Raw genomic sequence first — 16,676 nt, 5'->3', positions numbered from 1 at the left:
CGCTCATTGATCTTGTCTAAAACGTTTTTTTTGTACTCCCTTTGCAGGCCACCACCGACACCGCCCCCTTTGAATATTAAAACTCTAAACGTACATCCGTCTATAATACTTATGAGCACGAGAGCTGCTGCACTCGTTTTTGCCGTCTCCCGGTTGAAATTTCGCTCGTGATAAAATAATAAATCGAATACACGGCGGTACAATGTGGCGTCGACACTTCCGGATGGTATACGACAATATCGAACTCGTCGTGATAATAATACTATATTATAACAGGTATTTTTAATGAGGCATATAATATACGTAAACTGGGGCAGTTGAATGGCGATTTATCGAGTCTTTCCGAGCGTGTGTGCGGAGAAGTAAGCATCATCGACATAATAATTACAATAGTAATAATAATTACCGTTTTCTAGTTAAAAATATCTACACCCTAACCCCGTAAAATACTGACATTTTGTTCGTCATTATACCTACATTATAACGTTACAAGTCTTATCGACGTGGGAAGATATTATATTTGTATAATAATTCTCATTTAATAGACTGCAACGTTCAAAATGTATTATTATTAGTGTCACATTACGCAATTAATCAGCTGTTATGTTGTTTTGAAGAAAGATGGTAATTAATTAAATCGCGTTATCTTAACATTGAAAATAAATACACTTCCGATTAGGCAAATAGGTTATTACTATGGCCACAAACAATGTATAATAAGCAGCGATCACAATGTTTATGCCGCCATCATGTTGGCATGCGAGTACGTCTGCTGGTTGGTGGAAATGTGAAAGCATTTAGATTTTCACGGAGTTCCGTAATCGTTGTGCGACGTTCGTTTGCCCCTCAAACAAACCTCGTAGTGAGACACAGCGGAAATAATCGTCCAAGTTTGAAATAATAGCGATTTGAGGGGAACATTAGCAGGACACCAGCTTGATGCTTGCATAAATGTTGTCTTAAGACATTTGTTTTGCTCAAATCGTATTTATTTCAAACTCCGCTATGGTAAATTCCGCTGTGTCTCGTCACAAGGTTTCGAGACAAACGACCATCGCACAACGATCATTTGACGCAATAAAATCTAATCCACATCTATTCCACAAACTAATCGAATATTTAATAATCAAAATTTTCATAAACAAGACAGTTCAACTAATTCTCTAACCAACTGGTATTAAAATTAAATATTTTTAAAAACTATTTTGTTTATTTTTATTGCACCTGTTGGCTGTTTTTACTATAATATACTAGTTAATTAATATGTACTCAATATTGTATAAAAATAATTGTTTTATTCATCGACGATTTCTATGATATTTTCTTTAGTTTTTAATTTGTTATACAAAAGTAAAAGGACATTATTTTGAAATTTTTATACATTTATTTTAAAAATCAAAGCAGAATAATAAAGTATGTAATAAAGTGTGTATCTCTAAAGTATGTAAGTGTATTTTAAATGAATATTGACTTACAGATGTGTAATTAACAATCGTTCCTGTGGTCTAACTGACTTTCTGAAGTTAGTCTTTCTTAATTATTATAGGTCCAATTAATTGTAATAACTCTTTTAAACATTATAAATGTTGTAAACGAAAATCACGCTAAGCGTAAATATCGAGTACATCCATTTTGGAAAAAAAATTGTGAAACACGTTGTGCATTTTCATTATTCAATGATTTGTCGGATGAAAATGCACCACGTGTATCACAATTTGTTTTCCAAAATGGATGTAGGTACCCAATATTTACGCTTAGCGTGATTTTCGTTTACAACATTTATAATGTTTAAAAAATCCAAATCGTCTTTATCCGAAGACATTTTGGTGGTTACTGAAATGCTACCAGTCACTAGTCAGTTGCCACGTCAGATCAGCGAGCACTAGCTGGCTTTTCATTTGCCACTTGCCAGATCATATGCCATGCAACTTGTCACGTCTGATGCCACGTTACTTTGGTGAGCGTCGCGCCTAAATATTTTCGCCGATAGCGATGTACAACAATGGGCCAACAACCAGCAGACGTACGAGCACGCTAGCACGATGGCCGCATAAAAATTGTGGCCAGGCCCCTCCTCGGTCGTCCAGTCGCAGTCCAACTGGTGGTGGCCGCGATCGTGGCCCCGACCGCCGTCCTGACCCCCAACAAGACCACCGCCCAGACCGCTGACGTCCGCTTCTTCTAGACGCCTGGCCACGAGCGTAACGCCCCATAGGGCCGGATACCAGCGGTCCGTGGCCCGAGTCGTTACGAGCGGCAGAACAGCCTGGTCCAGCCACTGGCGCAGGTTGGCCCTGCGGGGACGCGTGTCGGCCGCAGTGGCCGTCGCTAGGTGGTCGAACAGCGCTTGATGGCAACCGGCGTCCCGGACTCCGTACAGGACCGCCCGTCCCTGGCGCCACGGCACCACCAGCGAATGTGGCCGTGTGTCGTTGTCGAAGAACGGTGCGCGGTCAGCGTACACGTCCTCGACGTCCGCGGCGCCGGCCGCCGTTTTCGTCGGAGGCGACGGCCGCAGCAAACCGTACGGGCTCACGTCCACGCCACCGCAACGTCCAGCCGACCCGTCGCCGTCACTGAGTCTAATCGTCGGTCGTGGCGTCCGTTCGGCTGTCCGCCGCATTGCCGACGACACGTCGTCGCCGGACCGCTGATCGCTCGCTATCGGTCTCGCCCAACCTCGGCCGTCCGTTTTCAAAACGTACCTGTGGACAGTGGCGTGAACGATAGTAATTACTTTAATATCTTGCTGTTATCATAATAATAAGGATAATAATCATTTACAAATAAATGTTCCGGACGAGTTGTATGATCAGTATTATCATGGCTAAATAACTATATCGTATGATCGCATTGAGACGCAATCTAGACGAACGTTACCCCAGCACCCCCACATACGATTTTCATTTTTTTTTTCGTGCAATTTAGTTATGTATTATTATGAAATATATTATATATCTATATACGGCATGATTCAGCATGGAAAGGAATCTCAGCTGGCAATGGTTTTTTGATTTATTTAGCCATGGAATTAATAATTTCGTATTTTTTCGTCAACTAATGATATGAAGTGATGGACTGCCAGTGGCGGCCATGACACCTGCGTACACGAAGTAAAATTACGATCATACCTAATCATTCAACCATGGGTTTTATGAGAGCCGCAGTTGTACCAATAATAAATAATAGTTTATTTTTTGTAGTGTTTTCAAGCGCGTGTTTCTATTCAACCAATTTTGTTTGTTTTGTTTCACTCTAATTTGAAACGACTTAAATATATAATAAGATGAAACTGTTTAACTTATTCGTGGGTACATGATGGTCCCAAAGGGTCGAAATAACGGATGCGTGTTACACGGTCGTAAACGTGTGAGTTGAGTGGGCACGGGGTAATATAGTCGTCGTAAGTCGTAACAAGATCGGATGTAAATGGTACGGAACACGTCACGGGGGAAAAAAATAGAAAAAAAGATACCCTCATTTCAGCGGTCGATCGGAGGTTCGGGTTCGTTATAACGCCGCCATGTCTGCTGTACTTACGATGTGGTCACTCCGCTGCAAGGAACTCGAGAGTAAATATTCAAATAAATACAATTTTTATAAACACTATTGTCTTAAAACGACAGCAGTAACTGCTCTCTGACATTTGGCAAAAGTTTGGTGTGTAGGTACCCCCCCCCCCAGGGCGTCCACAATGGCGATCATAGCCCGTTTTCTGGCCACCGACGACACGATATTAAAGAAAAAAAACAACAATAATAACCATGGAAAATAAATAAATAGTAGTCAGATGGTTAATATTGTTTAAGCCAAAAAGCTTTTACTCATAAATATATTATTATAAAGCAAAATATTATACTTTAACGGTAAAAAACACGTACCACGTGTGCGTTCGGAGTACATAACGATTTTATGTGTGTGAGATGGTTAACGCGTGTATTTCATTGATTTTGGTTTTGGTATAGTTAGTAGAAAAGTATAGAATTTTTAAAAGTATTCCCGTTGCGCCCATGTCTGATTTTGGTCTCAAACGTCTCGTTGATGTGAATTAACGACAATATCAATATTAATTTAAATTAACGACAACGACAATATTGATGTGAACTCAAAATCTATACACAAGGATAGTGTACTCCTGCATTAATTAAAGCTATATATGATGCTGATGATTCCTATCGTTTTAAAATAAATTAAAGAAAAAAGCGTCGGGGATAGAAATTTCAGAAATTTAAATACTTCACTCCGTCAAGTTAAGTCTGAAATTTGTCTAAAAATATACGAGTACATTAGTGATTAAATTCGTTTGAAGTGGGGATAGTATAAATTACTCTGTAAACGTGGTGTGTCTTATGGTTAGCACTAAAACTATATTTAGTGAGTGGGAGTATACATTGTTTCTTAGTTATACGTGTAGATATACGTTCAAAAGTTTTAAAAAAAGTCTTCCACATATTTTTGAAATGTGAGCTAAGGGAAGGTAGGTAGGTAGGTAGGTTTACGTGTGAAGTAGGAATATTTAGTGGTTTTTTGGTTAAGTAATCTTAATTATCATTTATGACAATTGCCATAATATTGGAAAATACGTGAGTCTAAAGATTACATTATCGAGTAATATTTATTTTTTTGTAAATATAACAGCGTAGAATCTGCAGCCATTATACAATCAAATCCTGAAGTCATCTTATATGAAAAATATGATTTTTATGGTTTTCACTATTTTGAATCACGCATTTTTTTCAATTGAAGAAACATATTTATTTATTTTTGTAAATTTCAATGTGGAAAAATCGACTTTTAAACCAATAGTTAATTAGGAATAGTAGTATAGGTAGGTATAGTTACCTATTTTTAGTAACTATTAAAAATTTTGATGAGTGAAGAAGTGAGTTAACATTTGTCCGTGTTTCTCAATGCCACTCTGCTCACCTATAACTAATCAATTACAAGTTTTAAATTAAATTATTATAAAAATATTCATTATATGCAAATAAAAATGTATGCTGTCATTCAAAAAAGTGAAAAACTTAATTAATCATTGCGATAAAAATAGAAAAAATATAAATTGTTCTCAGTAATAGAGTTTGTTAATTACTTCAAATTATGTAAAAAAAATATTTCCAGAAACGTTAATAATTTTCTAGAAAATAAATTTTCACCCTTAAAAAATCATTTTGTATATAATATCATAAGATCTGTTTGTTGGTAATAGCAAATTGTGCTCAACACCAAATATACTTTGGTTACATCATGTGCATTATATTGTCGTCTTATAAAAAATATTGATTTTTAGGTGGATTTGAGACATGCAAATGAAGTCAGCGGTTCACGAGTAGTAGACGTCGGTGTTGATTTATCCGAATTTTACGCGTCCGTCGAATGGGATATTTTAGAGGTTCCCGCAATAAGGTTAGCCTTTTGAATATTTTTTATTATATTATAATTGCATGATATGTTAATTAGCATCATTTTATAGTAGCTATGTCATATTATTACCCTTTTTACTTGCATATCATACTCACTACATAGCAATTATCAGAGAGTGTAACTATTAGTGAAGATCGTGTGTTCATCCATTTTTATAGTTTTATTGCCTCCATAGAGTTATACATTACTTATTATTTTGCAGAAGTTAAATAGTTTGAGATTTACATAGTGGTATTTTTTTTTAGTTCGTATTTATTTCAAATAAAATAAAGGTCCATACAGAATTGATATTGTCTGTTTGATGGTGTACAATCGTTTTTTTAAATCAATCATTATTTGTTATTTTTGTTATTATTTTTGCAACATATTTTCATATGTAAATAAACTACTTCACATATATTATGTAGTTTATACCATGGTACCTGCCTATTAAACTTAACGAAACTTTTGGGACCATCGCAAAATTATTAATTAATATTGTGATTTTCTCTCAGCATAGGCGTCATAAATAAAGGAGGTTTAGGTTCACTCTAATGTTATGATCTAAGCGTTTATTTCAACGTTAATAATCTAATGCTCTTTTCGTTGACTATGAACAGGTGTAATATATTTTTTTATATTACAGAAATGAGAAATATTATACTTGCTGCGAAGAACCATACTTAGATATTACATTCAATATCACGATGCGGAGGAAAACGCTATTTTACACGGTGAATTTGATCATACCTTGTATGGGGATATCGTTTCTCACGATACTTGTGTTTTACCTTCCATCCGATAGTAACGAAAAAGTAAGTGACTATTGGAAATACGTATGTTATAAGTTATGACACGCACAACACACATGAGAAATGGACATAAATAATAATATCACGAAATTAATCTTAGGTTAGTTTAAGTATTTCAATTCTACTGTCGCTGACCGTTTTCTTTCTGCTGTTAGCCGAAATCATTCCGCCCACATCACTAGTCGTGCCACTTTTGGGAAAATTTGTGCTATTTACAATGATACTTGACACGCTTAGGTGAGCTTATTATCAATACTGCGGACTATTGAACGTAAGCTTTGTAACATATTTTTCAAGGATTGTCATTGATTTTTCAGTATATGTGTGACAGTCGTTGTGTTAAATATACATTTCCGATCTCCCACTACACACGTAATGTCACCTTGGGTCCGCCGAGTATTCATTCACATTCTACCGAGAATGTTAATCATGAGAAGACCTCACTACCAAATGGAAAGGAAGAGGTAACCGTGTAATTATAATGTGTACAGCTATTTATCCAATAATAATAATAATGATGTAATTATTTAGTCTGATGGGAACATGTCATCGTATTATGGTGAGGACGTGCAACGGGCTTGAGCTTAGAGATCAAGATTCAGCTGATCAGTTATTGCACAGCAACGATGTATTTCCTGCCAGGTATAACTTAGTTCAAAGAGTACCTATACTCCAGTCGCTTATTGTATTTGTTATATCAGCTGACCCTTATATTTATATCTCTAGGGATTTGGAAAGCGGTGTAATTGGCTGCTGCGAGATTCACGGTCCAATAATAGCATTACCCAGCTCGTCCGAAATAAACCTAAACGCCCCAGTTCCTAAGGGTAGAAAACATTGGCATGATTGTCCAGAACTTCATAAGGCCGTCGAAGGCGCTGCGTACATAGCTGATTACATAAAAAAAGAAGAAGAAGAGAAAAAGGTAAAAATAATAAATATGTAATTATTTTTTGAACAACAGATAATTCAGCTTGATAGCTTAAACTTGAATATTACAATAAAAATGTTTCAAATTCTTGATTTGTTTTAGATTAAAGAAGATTGGAAATATGTGGCGATGGTGCTGGATAGATTGTTCTTGTGGATATTTACACTGGCTGTGACCATGGGATCTGCAGGGATAATTCTACAAGCACCCACTCTGTATGACAATCGGTTGCCAATCAATGTCCGGCTGTCAGAAATACTTGCCCATACACCAACAGTGAAACAGAATTATAATAACATTATGTAAAGACGATAATTGCTCAATATGGTCAACATTGGACAGGCCAGTGACATCCAACACTGGTCCAGAAGAGCGAACGGTAGAATCCTACTACCACCACCACCACAACAGCTGAGCTATAACTTATATATTACATATTATATAAAGCATTATAGTTACGATAATAAAATGCGGGATGAGGGACCAACAAATCGAGGACTGCTGGTCGTAATATGTACAATAGTGTCAATTAGATACTATTTTCATGTTCTCAAAATTAGCGAATCAAATAGATAGATATTTTTAGATAATTTGTTTATAAATCAAATATTTATGAGCAGTTTATTATATATTTATTTTAAAAAACCATAAACTAGGACCTGAATAGGTTGTAAGAGAAATATTAACTTTCTCGACTATTATTTGTCTTGTAAAAAGAAACATATAATTCATGTTATTATTATTATTATACAAAAAAAGTAATAACACTTCATAGTTATATGTACATAGTATTATGTTAACTTGTGAAAAATAAATGAATATATTTGGTGACGTTTAAATATGATGAGTTTAATTTAATTCAGATATCTAATAAACTGTCCTGATCTGAAACTTTCATCTTGTGATACAAGTTAAGGTAAAGTAGTAACTGCATCATATTATGAAAAAAATATATTGTTAAAAATGTGAACAGTTTAATTTTTTAGTATTTGATATCATATTGTATCGCTTTTTTCGTCGAAGCGGTCAACTAGTAACATTGTAATCATTGTGCAATGTAATTTACAATTTTATCATAAAACTTGAAAGTCCATTCAACGTTTATTTTTGCAGTCTCAATTGTCTGATTGATAGCCAAATCAGTCCCTTTTAAATAACCTGACGATGTGTTAATAAATGATTGAATCTGTAAAAAAAAAAACATTTGAATGAAACTTTTGATTTTTAAAAAATGACCAATTATGTTTATTACCTCATCTAACTCTTCTTTAGTTTTTATTTGAGACCCTATAACATTTACGTATTGACCTACGTGATCTCCTTTAGGTTGGAAGCTAAAAACATAAAAATTATAATAATAGTTATGAATTTACAATTTTATTTGTTCGTAATACAAAACACCTAACGGCAACTCACTATTCAGATATATCAGCAATTTTGCTATACAAAAACTCTTTTGCCACATTAAAGCCAATGTCATTGGTCGCTACGGCGTTGAATACCGTGGTAGCGTCTTGTTTGCGAATAATTGAATTTTTAAGCGACCAATTCAAGTATCTGAAAAAAAAATTGTTAAACTGTGTTGTTTTTTATATGCATGATTGATATAAATACCTGTTTAGTAACTGAATTTTCGAACTACATCCTAATGCTAAGAGGATATTTTCTTTTTCAGATCCCAAATTTGAATGCTGATAGCGTTCCCATAAAAAGTTCCATTCGTCTGCACCTCCATGTTTGATAGCTTGACAGTAAATAGTGGGTTTCAGCTCTCTTGGCAATCTAACAAATTTGGATTAAAGTTTTTATTAAGTTCAATAAACATCGATAAAACGCACATATTATTATTGTCTGGGTCGGTAATTTCCATCCACTTTCTAAACAAGTTCAGAGCTTGTTCGGTACAGTCCTTTATTTGGTGTCTGCAGGCTTCGGCAGTTATCAGATTCTTAAATTGTACTTGTTCGAAACCATTAAGTTCAACGGTCATGTCTTGGAATTTACTGTACACTGACGATAACATACGTTGCATGTAGTTCTGAAACCACGATGCGTTAAACAATAACAATACGACTAGTTACTAGTAATAACAACAGGATAATATTCAAAATATGATAAAATTACTATCAGGACTTAAAGCAGTTGATATATTGAGCGAGTAGAGCATATTATCTCTAATTAATTACTGTATAACATAAAAAATAAATTCATTTTAAGGTTATTCAGTGCACTAAATATTGTAAAATTTCATTTTGCATATTTTTGATTCTTTAATCTATAGGTACGGTATCTTTATTATGTGTGAAATATACGACATGGATGTGAGATCACAGAAATGTACAAGTGTACACTAAACAATGTTCAAAGGTAGTGTGTGAATCTCGAAAATGATGATTTCAAGTTTCAGCTCACTTAGATATCAACATTTAAATCAATACTGATTTCCAGGAGTTGACTTAATGCCTACAAATCTACCTAAAATTGGAATGGTTAAATCGATATTAATTTCCAAAAGTTACCTAAATTATTAATTGATTCAGTACAGAGGAAAATAGCAATACTTTGTTTGGTCACGTCCGACTTGTCATTAGGGAACACAGCCACTAGACGACTACCTGTTACCTCAACCGGGAGTGCCTAGGATATCATACCTTTATTCTTAAGTTAGGCTATATGACTTTAACTATTTTATTTGCAGATATTAAAACATTGTCATTTGTGAATAAATAATTAGCTCATAATTAAAAGTCTCAGAGCTCTATAATGAATAATAAAATTAAAAAATGAGTATATACTAACTTGGAACACTGCTTCATTCGGGGTCCTTTCCAGGAATTTATTTATCTTTCTCAAACCACTTATCGCAGTCTTCCACGGTGCGTACGCGCTTTCGTGTTTTAGATATTTCAAAAGTTGAAAAGTGGTCTCATAGTCTACATCACCAACCTGTGAAAAACTAAACAAATCGTCGATCAACTGTACTCGGTTTAATGTGTGTATAGTTTTGTAATTGGTTGGATCGTTCAACGTAGAAATGATACCCATCCAGTTTTGTGTATCGTATAAAACCCTGAACAAACCTAACAAAAACATACGGAAATAATAGTTTATAGTAATAGGTAACAGATTATAGTTTATTAAAGGTGTAAATTTATATATTTATATATTTATATATATTTAATATTTAAGTAATATTCCTTAATAGAAGACCTACCGGCCATCTGTATGTTATAGATGACCCATTCGTTGTCTTTGGCCAACGGCGACGTGAGGTTGTTGTTTTCGCAATTCAACCACGATTTTGCTTTTGTCTGGTTAAAGTCAGCCTCAGTAGAAGTCGTCATAGTGATTGGTATCCACCAACAGCTTTTCTTGTCTGTACTGTTTGATTTGATCGTCAGGAACCGTTCCTGAGATGCGTATAATGAAATATTCATATTATTATTTTTTTTTAACTTTAAATCTCATCTATAAATAGTAAGAAAGCAAAAAATTAAAATCATTCGTGGGTTTACCTGAGACAATGTAACAGTATCCGCGGAATAGTCTCGGACGACTTTCAATACGGGATATCCGGTTTGCAAAGTCCATGTGTCCATTATTTGTTTCACGGTGAGATTTTTGTCCAAAGTTCCTTGGCGGTGAGCTTCCTCGGTCAATGAACTCCACAAATCATCCTGTTCGGCGTTGGAAAACTTGTGTTTGTCTATGTAATTTCGAATTCCCTGTTTGAACGTATCCTCGCCAAGGAATGTGTTCATCGTGTGCAACAAAATAGAACCCTTCGTGTAAGATATCGTGTCGAAAATCTGTGCTATTTCATCAATATTTCCGACAGCTACCGACACTGGGTGTGACGATTGAAGCGAATCAACATCCAAAACGCGTAAAAAGTTTTGGACAGTTTCGACTTCGAAAGAGTTCCATTCGGGGTACAACTGTTTAGTATGAAACAAAATTTGTAAAATAATATGATAACGGTTTTACAAAATAATTAGAAATCAAACCATCCGATAGTTATGAAACTTACAAAATCCACTCCACGGGCTGATACGTAAGTGGCAAATCCTTCATTCAACCAAAGGTCGGTCCACCATTTCATGGTAACGAGATTACCAAACCATTGGTGAGCAAGTTCGTGAGCGATAGTTACGGCTACTCCATGTACGTCATTAATTGTAGCCACGTCCAAATCAATTAACAATGCGGTCTCTCTAAATGAAAATTAATGATTTTTTTAGTTTCAGTTATATTATAACCAAAAATAGTTTTTGTGTTTGAACGATAAAGAGTATATAATGTACTTATTGTATTTAAAAATTTGTTCATTTACCCCTTTTTTAAAAATTTGAAAAGCGTAAGGTTGTTTACTGTATATTTTACCTTTTTTGCCTTTTTCAATAGCTTTTTTCCAATAAACATTTTCAATATATGATTTTTTTTTAATTATTTTATAATTTACTAAAAGACACCAATTGTGAAAATATTAATTGCGGGTTTTTTATATAATATCATCGAGTATATTATATTGTACAATATGTGCATTATAATTAAGTGTACAATATTTGTACTATAATATTTACAATTTACATACTATATCAAATTACTTTTACAATAAAAGGTTAACAAATATCTAAGAACTACAATTGTTTGTGACCGAATATGGAAATGTATAGATCTAAAACAGCGACCCCCCTCCCCCTCTAAGGTATAATTTACATATTAATATGTTGATTTCAATAATAAACAATAAATAATAATAATCAATTCTGCAACATTAATATTTCGGTAGTATTGAAGTCCTTGGGATAAACAGAAATAAATAATGATTATTAGTGTCCTCCGGGCAGCGATACTTCATCGGTTGTATGTGCAGCGACGATGTTTAATTGTGGTGTGGATTCACCCAGCTGATGATAATAATTATGGATGTACGACAGCGGGGTAGCAGCTCGGCGGTAATGAACACTATTATTTACAATATATACCTAATATGTTAGAGTTAAAATTCGCGAAAAGCCGAACCAAAATTTACAACCCCCTTTCGCAAATGTGGTTTTGACTAGTTAAACCTAGAATATTATTATTCTTAAGTTCAAATGTTTAAATAAAAAAAACTAGTTTTAAGTTTTAACTGAAATGTAGGTTTCAAAAATATGATCTAGAAGTGCGCAATCGTAGGTGATAGAATTGAAACTGAGGACGGAATTTATTCTAGACAAACTTGATCCCAAGTATTGTCATATTATTCATTATCATCTTCTATTTCATCAAATAAAATATAATATATTTTATTATTATCTAGCAATCAGTAAACATTGCTATAGTTCTAAGTTTATTTCTGGCACAGTGGTGTTCATTACAGCGAAACCAGTCCCAAGCAATAATATTAATTTTCTCCACCAGGCAACAATAAAAGCAACTATGAGGACAGAACTTTATTTTTGCTGGCAACAAAACTTGTGCAACAAAAAATAAATATTGTGTAACTCTATATGCTATGATCATATAGTTTTAAATGCTGAAACAAATACTAAAATTCAATTTTTTGTTCCAAAAATTAATACATTCCTATGACTTATCTTAGTAATATTATGTACTTAGAAATAAGAAAAAAAGGAGAAAACCCTTTTCCCTTATTAAAACTAGTTTTAGTTAAAAATATAAAGTTTACTTTTGAAGATCGTTTTTCACAAGTTTGTTCTAGTTTTTACTTTTTACAATTCAAATTTCAGCCATAACTAGTTCAAACTTAAAAAATTAAGTTAAAACTACTTTGAACGTTGAGGGTATTAGTTGATTCTAGTTTAAACTTGTCAAAATCAGTTTTGAGAAAAGCTGATTGTACAATTTAGTATTATTTAATTAAAACTAGGATTTCAGATTTTAACTGTCATATATACATATATATTATGTATACTTATATATATACAGGGTGATTCACCAATCATGCTCATCCCCTTTCTTCTTCAATAATGTAGTTGTTTAAAATCTGATTTTTTAAATTTTTGAGATTTTTTGTATTACTTAAGGAGTGTCCCGTGGAGATACAAATTTCATTTTTCAAATGAAAAACCGCTTTTTAAACTGTCAATTATTCATAAATTTCACTAAAATATAACACATGTATACCTACATAATATATTGTGTAACAAGTTATAATATATAATCATGTTTTATATTGAGTCAATTCAGGTAGTTACTGATATATTGTATAGTTAAAAAAAAAAGGCTTTGGTATTTACGATATTTATAAAAAAATTACACAACTAGAAAAATGATAATAAAATAAGTCCTTGGCGGTAGTACCTATATTATTAATCTATATAAAAAATCTGATTATATATAATTAGTCGGTAAAAAAAAATATTTGTTAAAACATTGCTTGGATTTATATTTTTTAGGCAAAGTATTTAAAACCACTTGTACATTTATTACCTGCCCGTTGGTAGGCAAGTTGTATGCACCCGTGTTAATATTGATATTACAAATCGTTACAAATGAAATAACAATCGATATTTTTTATTTTATTCAATATATTTAGATCTTTACTTTGGCGAGTAACGGGATAACGGATTTAAAAAACAGGAATCATGGTGTCCGGATGATTTTCGGAAAAAGCGGAAATTTCTGTGTACATAATAGCCACATGGTAACAGTATTTGTTTAAAAATCCTTCGAGCTACAGACGATTAGACACGTGAAGTATACTCGTGGAGATGCATTTCAAAATAAAACTAGAAATTCGATTTCCAGACGCTATAAGTTTTAGTATGATGGTTATATCATATAATATTGATAAATGATAACTAATATCGGCGTGTTTTAATATTATAGGATTTATATTGTATCGGTATTTATAAATGTTCATATTTCGTACCTGTATGTGACGAGACCCCAATTCTCCATAGCACCGGCTGAAAAATCTGGTATGGCCACCATGTCTTGTTTGGACAGTGGGAATTTTTCGTCGAAATAATCTTCGTAATATTTCAAGACCTTAGGTCCCAAGTTGTTAGCAAGTTCTGTTTGATTGGCTGCGTCCTTCCTGGCGATTATACGGAACTCCACTTCGGTATCTCCACCATCCGATTTAATGTATACGAAATCTGACACCATGTATGCCACTAAATAAGTGGACATCGGCACAGATTCTTCGAATACGTCGTAAACATAACCTGGTTTCGCAGAGCTAAGACATGCAATTCGTATAATAATATCGTACAAAGTTATTCAACTAAATTAATTATATTTTTAAGATCAACAGTGTTCTTCTGACTTTATAATCCAGTATGAATAATTATGCTTACCAGGGCGTTTGGTTAACGAATTTCATATTACTAATGGCAGTCAATTCTTTTTTATGACCCAAGTTTATCTGGAAGGTCGCTTTGTACGCGGGCTCGTCAAAGCAGGGGAAAGCTCTTCGTGCGTCCGCTGGTTCGAATTGAGTTACAGCTAACCATCTGCGACATAATATTATATTTTGACGGCGAAAGCAGAAGAAACGAAATCACGAAAAATCGTTTTTTATTTTTACGCATGCAATTAATATATTAATATAATAACAAAGCACCTCGTTTGATTGCTTTCCTTGTCCACGTAACTGCTTTTGTAGTAACCTGCCAAATTGTCAGTGATGTTTCCGGTGAATAGTATGGACAGTACGTATTCATCACCGGGCTTAAAGTTTACGGTTGACTTGACGTACATAAGATCTTTCTTCGGGTCAAAGGAAACACTGCCCACTGGCAGTTTGATATTTTCACCACTGTTGGCCACAATGACATTTTTGCTATCGATCTTCAACCTGTTTGAATGCAGTACTATGGTGTCGGTGGCTTCTATGCAGGACATCTAAATACAAACGTTTATTGTAAGTGATGTTATTAAAAATCACTGTAATTTTTTTGATTTTATTAAAATTAACGTTAGACGTTGTTAGTAAGAAATTTTAATTCAGATATTTTCGAAAAAAAAATTTTTTTTTTCTTAACATTCAAAGATTATAGATTATTTCGACCAGTGTATGATATTTTATTAGATATTATTTAAATTGTAGAAAAGTTTTTCTATCGAAAATGTACATCTTTTGTTTTCATTTAAAATGCCATACATTTCTAGACATTGACTTTTCTGAAGATGGTTACATAATTATTAGTTGTCGTGACTTGTGTCACTCCGGTGCGTACTCACGCGAATATCAACCATTCCTTCAAACATGAATTTATCCTCCAAGTACGTGGTCACATCCAGCCGATAGTTAACGGGCTTAAAATTAGTTGGCAATTTGAATTCGGAACTTTCTTTCGAATTCACAACCGATCCCATGAGGGACAAAGCGATGATAAATATCATTTTAAAGCCTACAAACTTCATTCTAAACAAATTTTAAACAAGCAGAAACATATAAATAGGTAATAATAATATAAATATTAAATAGTATAAATGAATATATTTTTACACATTTTAAAATTTATTGGCAATGAACTAAGTACCTTATTGTGAGAACTCCATCGACTATAATGAACATCGGAATTATATCATATCAATACGTTAGTACTTTTGTAATGATATCAATTTACCATAATGGTTTTAAATAATAGTTTATAGATAAAAAACAGTTTATAATATAGTATTTAGTTAAACAAAAGTTACAATATAGATTAAAAACATCACATTGTCCGAGTTATATTAAGTTTTAGTACTATGCTGCCTATGTCTTATTTTCATACTAAAAAGATATCTACTAATTAACTTGTTACATACATTTAATTAATTCATATGAACCTTACGCGTGATCGATGAAATCATTTCAAAATTATTTTAATAACACAATCGCTCCGGTTGTTTGATTAGGTATCTCGCAATTATTAAATAGGTACATTTACATTTTAAACTTAACATCTACTATATTAGGTGTAACATCTTTAAAATTGTTTTGATTCTTTTTGAAATCGTCGAAATACTTTAAATAATCATTTGTCTAAAGTATGCTTTACTAATGTTGTTAATATTTGAAGTTAAAATCAAATTGATTGATCACCCATAAAAAAAAATCTGATAACTGTTCTGATGAACATTGTATAATTAAAATATTATGGAAGAGAGTGTATAACAATAAATTAAAAATATTTTTAGATAATATAAAGCATTACATTTTAACATAATCTTCAAAATGTTTCAATTATAAATATCTAAACAAACAAAATTATTCAATACTTATTTGAGTTATGCTGAAGAGGAATACAAAGTATTTATAAAATCAAATAGTGTAGCACAAACTCGAAGCACATAATATTCATTCATTACTCATAACTAATAGAAGTTGTAACAGCCGAAATGACTGACAAATGTAATTAACTATAACTATGTTGTTCATTTTCCAGTTATCTCTATTACACCATGTACTAATTAGGTACTGTTGGTGGGAATAGTTTCCATCTATAAAATTGTCACTACAATGTAATTTATTATTATATTAGTTCTTTAGTCGGATTTCTAAATTCGTTCCCCCGTCAATAACGTCC

General features: G+C 33.1%; 2 protein-coding genes across 5 annotated transcripts in view; one reads left to right on the top strand and one right to left on the bottom strand.

Annotated features, from left to right (window-relative positions):
• Window positions 1-8,068, top strand: part of LOC111034785 (acetylcholine receptor subunit alpha-like) — a 48,438-nt gene extending 40,370 nt beyond the window's left edge. For 3 of the 4 annotated variants that reach the window (XM_022316145.1, XM_022316147.1, XM_022316146.1), the window contains exons 7-12: window positions 5,291-5,406; window positions 6,050-6,218; window positions 6,316-6,452; window positions 6,533-6,679; window positions 6,747-7,140; window positions 7,249-8,068. In XM_022316145.1, coding sequence (XP_022171837.1) covers window positions 5,291-5,406; window positions 6,050-6,218; window positions 6,316-6,452; window positions 6,533-6,679; window positions 6,747-7,140; window positions 7,249-7,452 — 1,167 coding nt within the window. In that variant the 3' untranslated portion in view covers window positions 7,453-8,068. The remainder of the gene's footprint in view (window positions 1-5,290; window positions 5,407-6,049; window positions 6,219-6,315; window positions 6,453-6,532; window positions 6,680-6,746; window positions 7,141-7,248) is intronic. The other variant, XM_022316148.1, reaches the window with a different exon arrangement.
• An 11-nt stretch (window positions 8,069-8,079) lies between these two features.
• On the bottom strand, window positions 8,080-15,866 carry LOC111034784 (aminopeptidase N-like). The gene is made up of 14 exons (XM_022316144.1): window positions 15,645-15,866; window positions 15,343-15,526; window positions 14,723-15,003; window positions 14,457-14,612; window positions 14,027-14,338; window positions 11,177-11,360; window positions 10,662-11,084; window positions 10,361-10,556; window positions 9,946-10,226; window positions 8,985-9,184; window positions 8,761-8,928; window positions 8,563-8,703; window positions 8,399-8,480; window positions 8,080-8,332 (listed from the first exon to the last, which is right to left on the bottom strand). The coding sequence occupies exons 1-14, from the start codon at window positions 15,677-15,679 to the stop codon at window positions 8,192-8,194; spliced, it is 2,784 nt and encodes a 927-aa protein (XP_022171836.1). The 5' UTR covers window positions 15,680-15,866; the 3' UTR covers window positions 8,080-8,191.
• Between the last annotated feature and the right edge of the window lie 810 nt (window positions 15,867-16,676).

The sequence above is a fragment of the Myzus persicae genome, unplaced genomic scaffold, assembly GCF_001856785.1.
Source record: "Myzus persicae strain clone G006 unplaced genomic scaffold, MPER_G0061.0, whole genome shotgun sequence".
Classification (NCBI taxonomy): Eukaryota; Metazoa; Arthropoda; class Insecta; order Hemiptera; family Aphididae; genus Myzus; species Myzus persicae.
The sequence above is the reverse complement of the archived record's forward strand: the minus strand, read 5'-3'. Positions and strand labels throughout refer to the sequence as shown.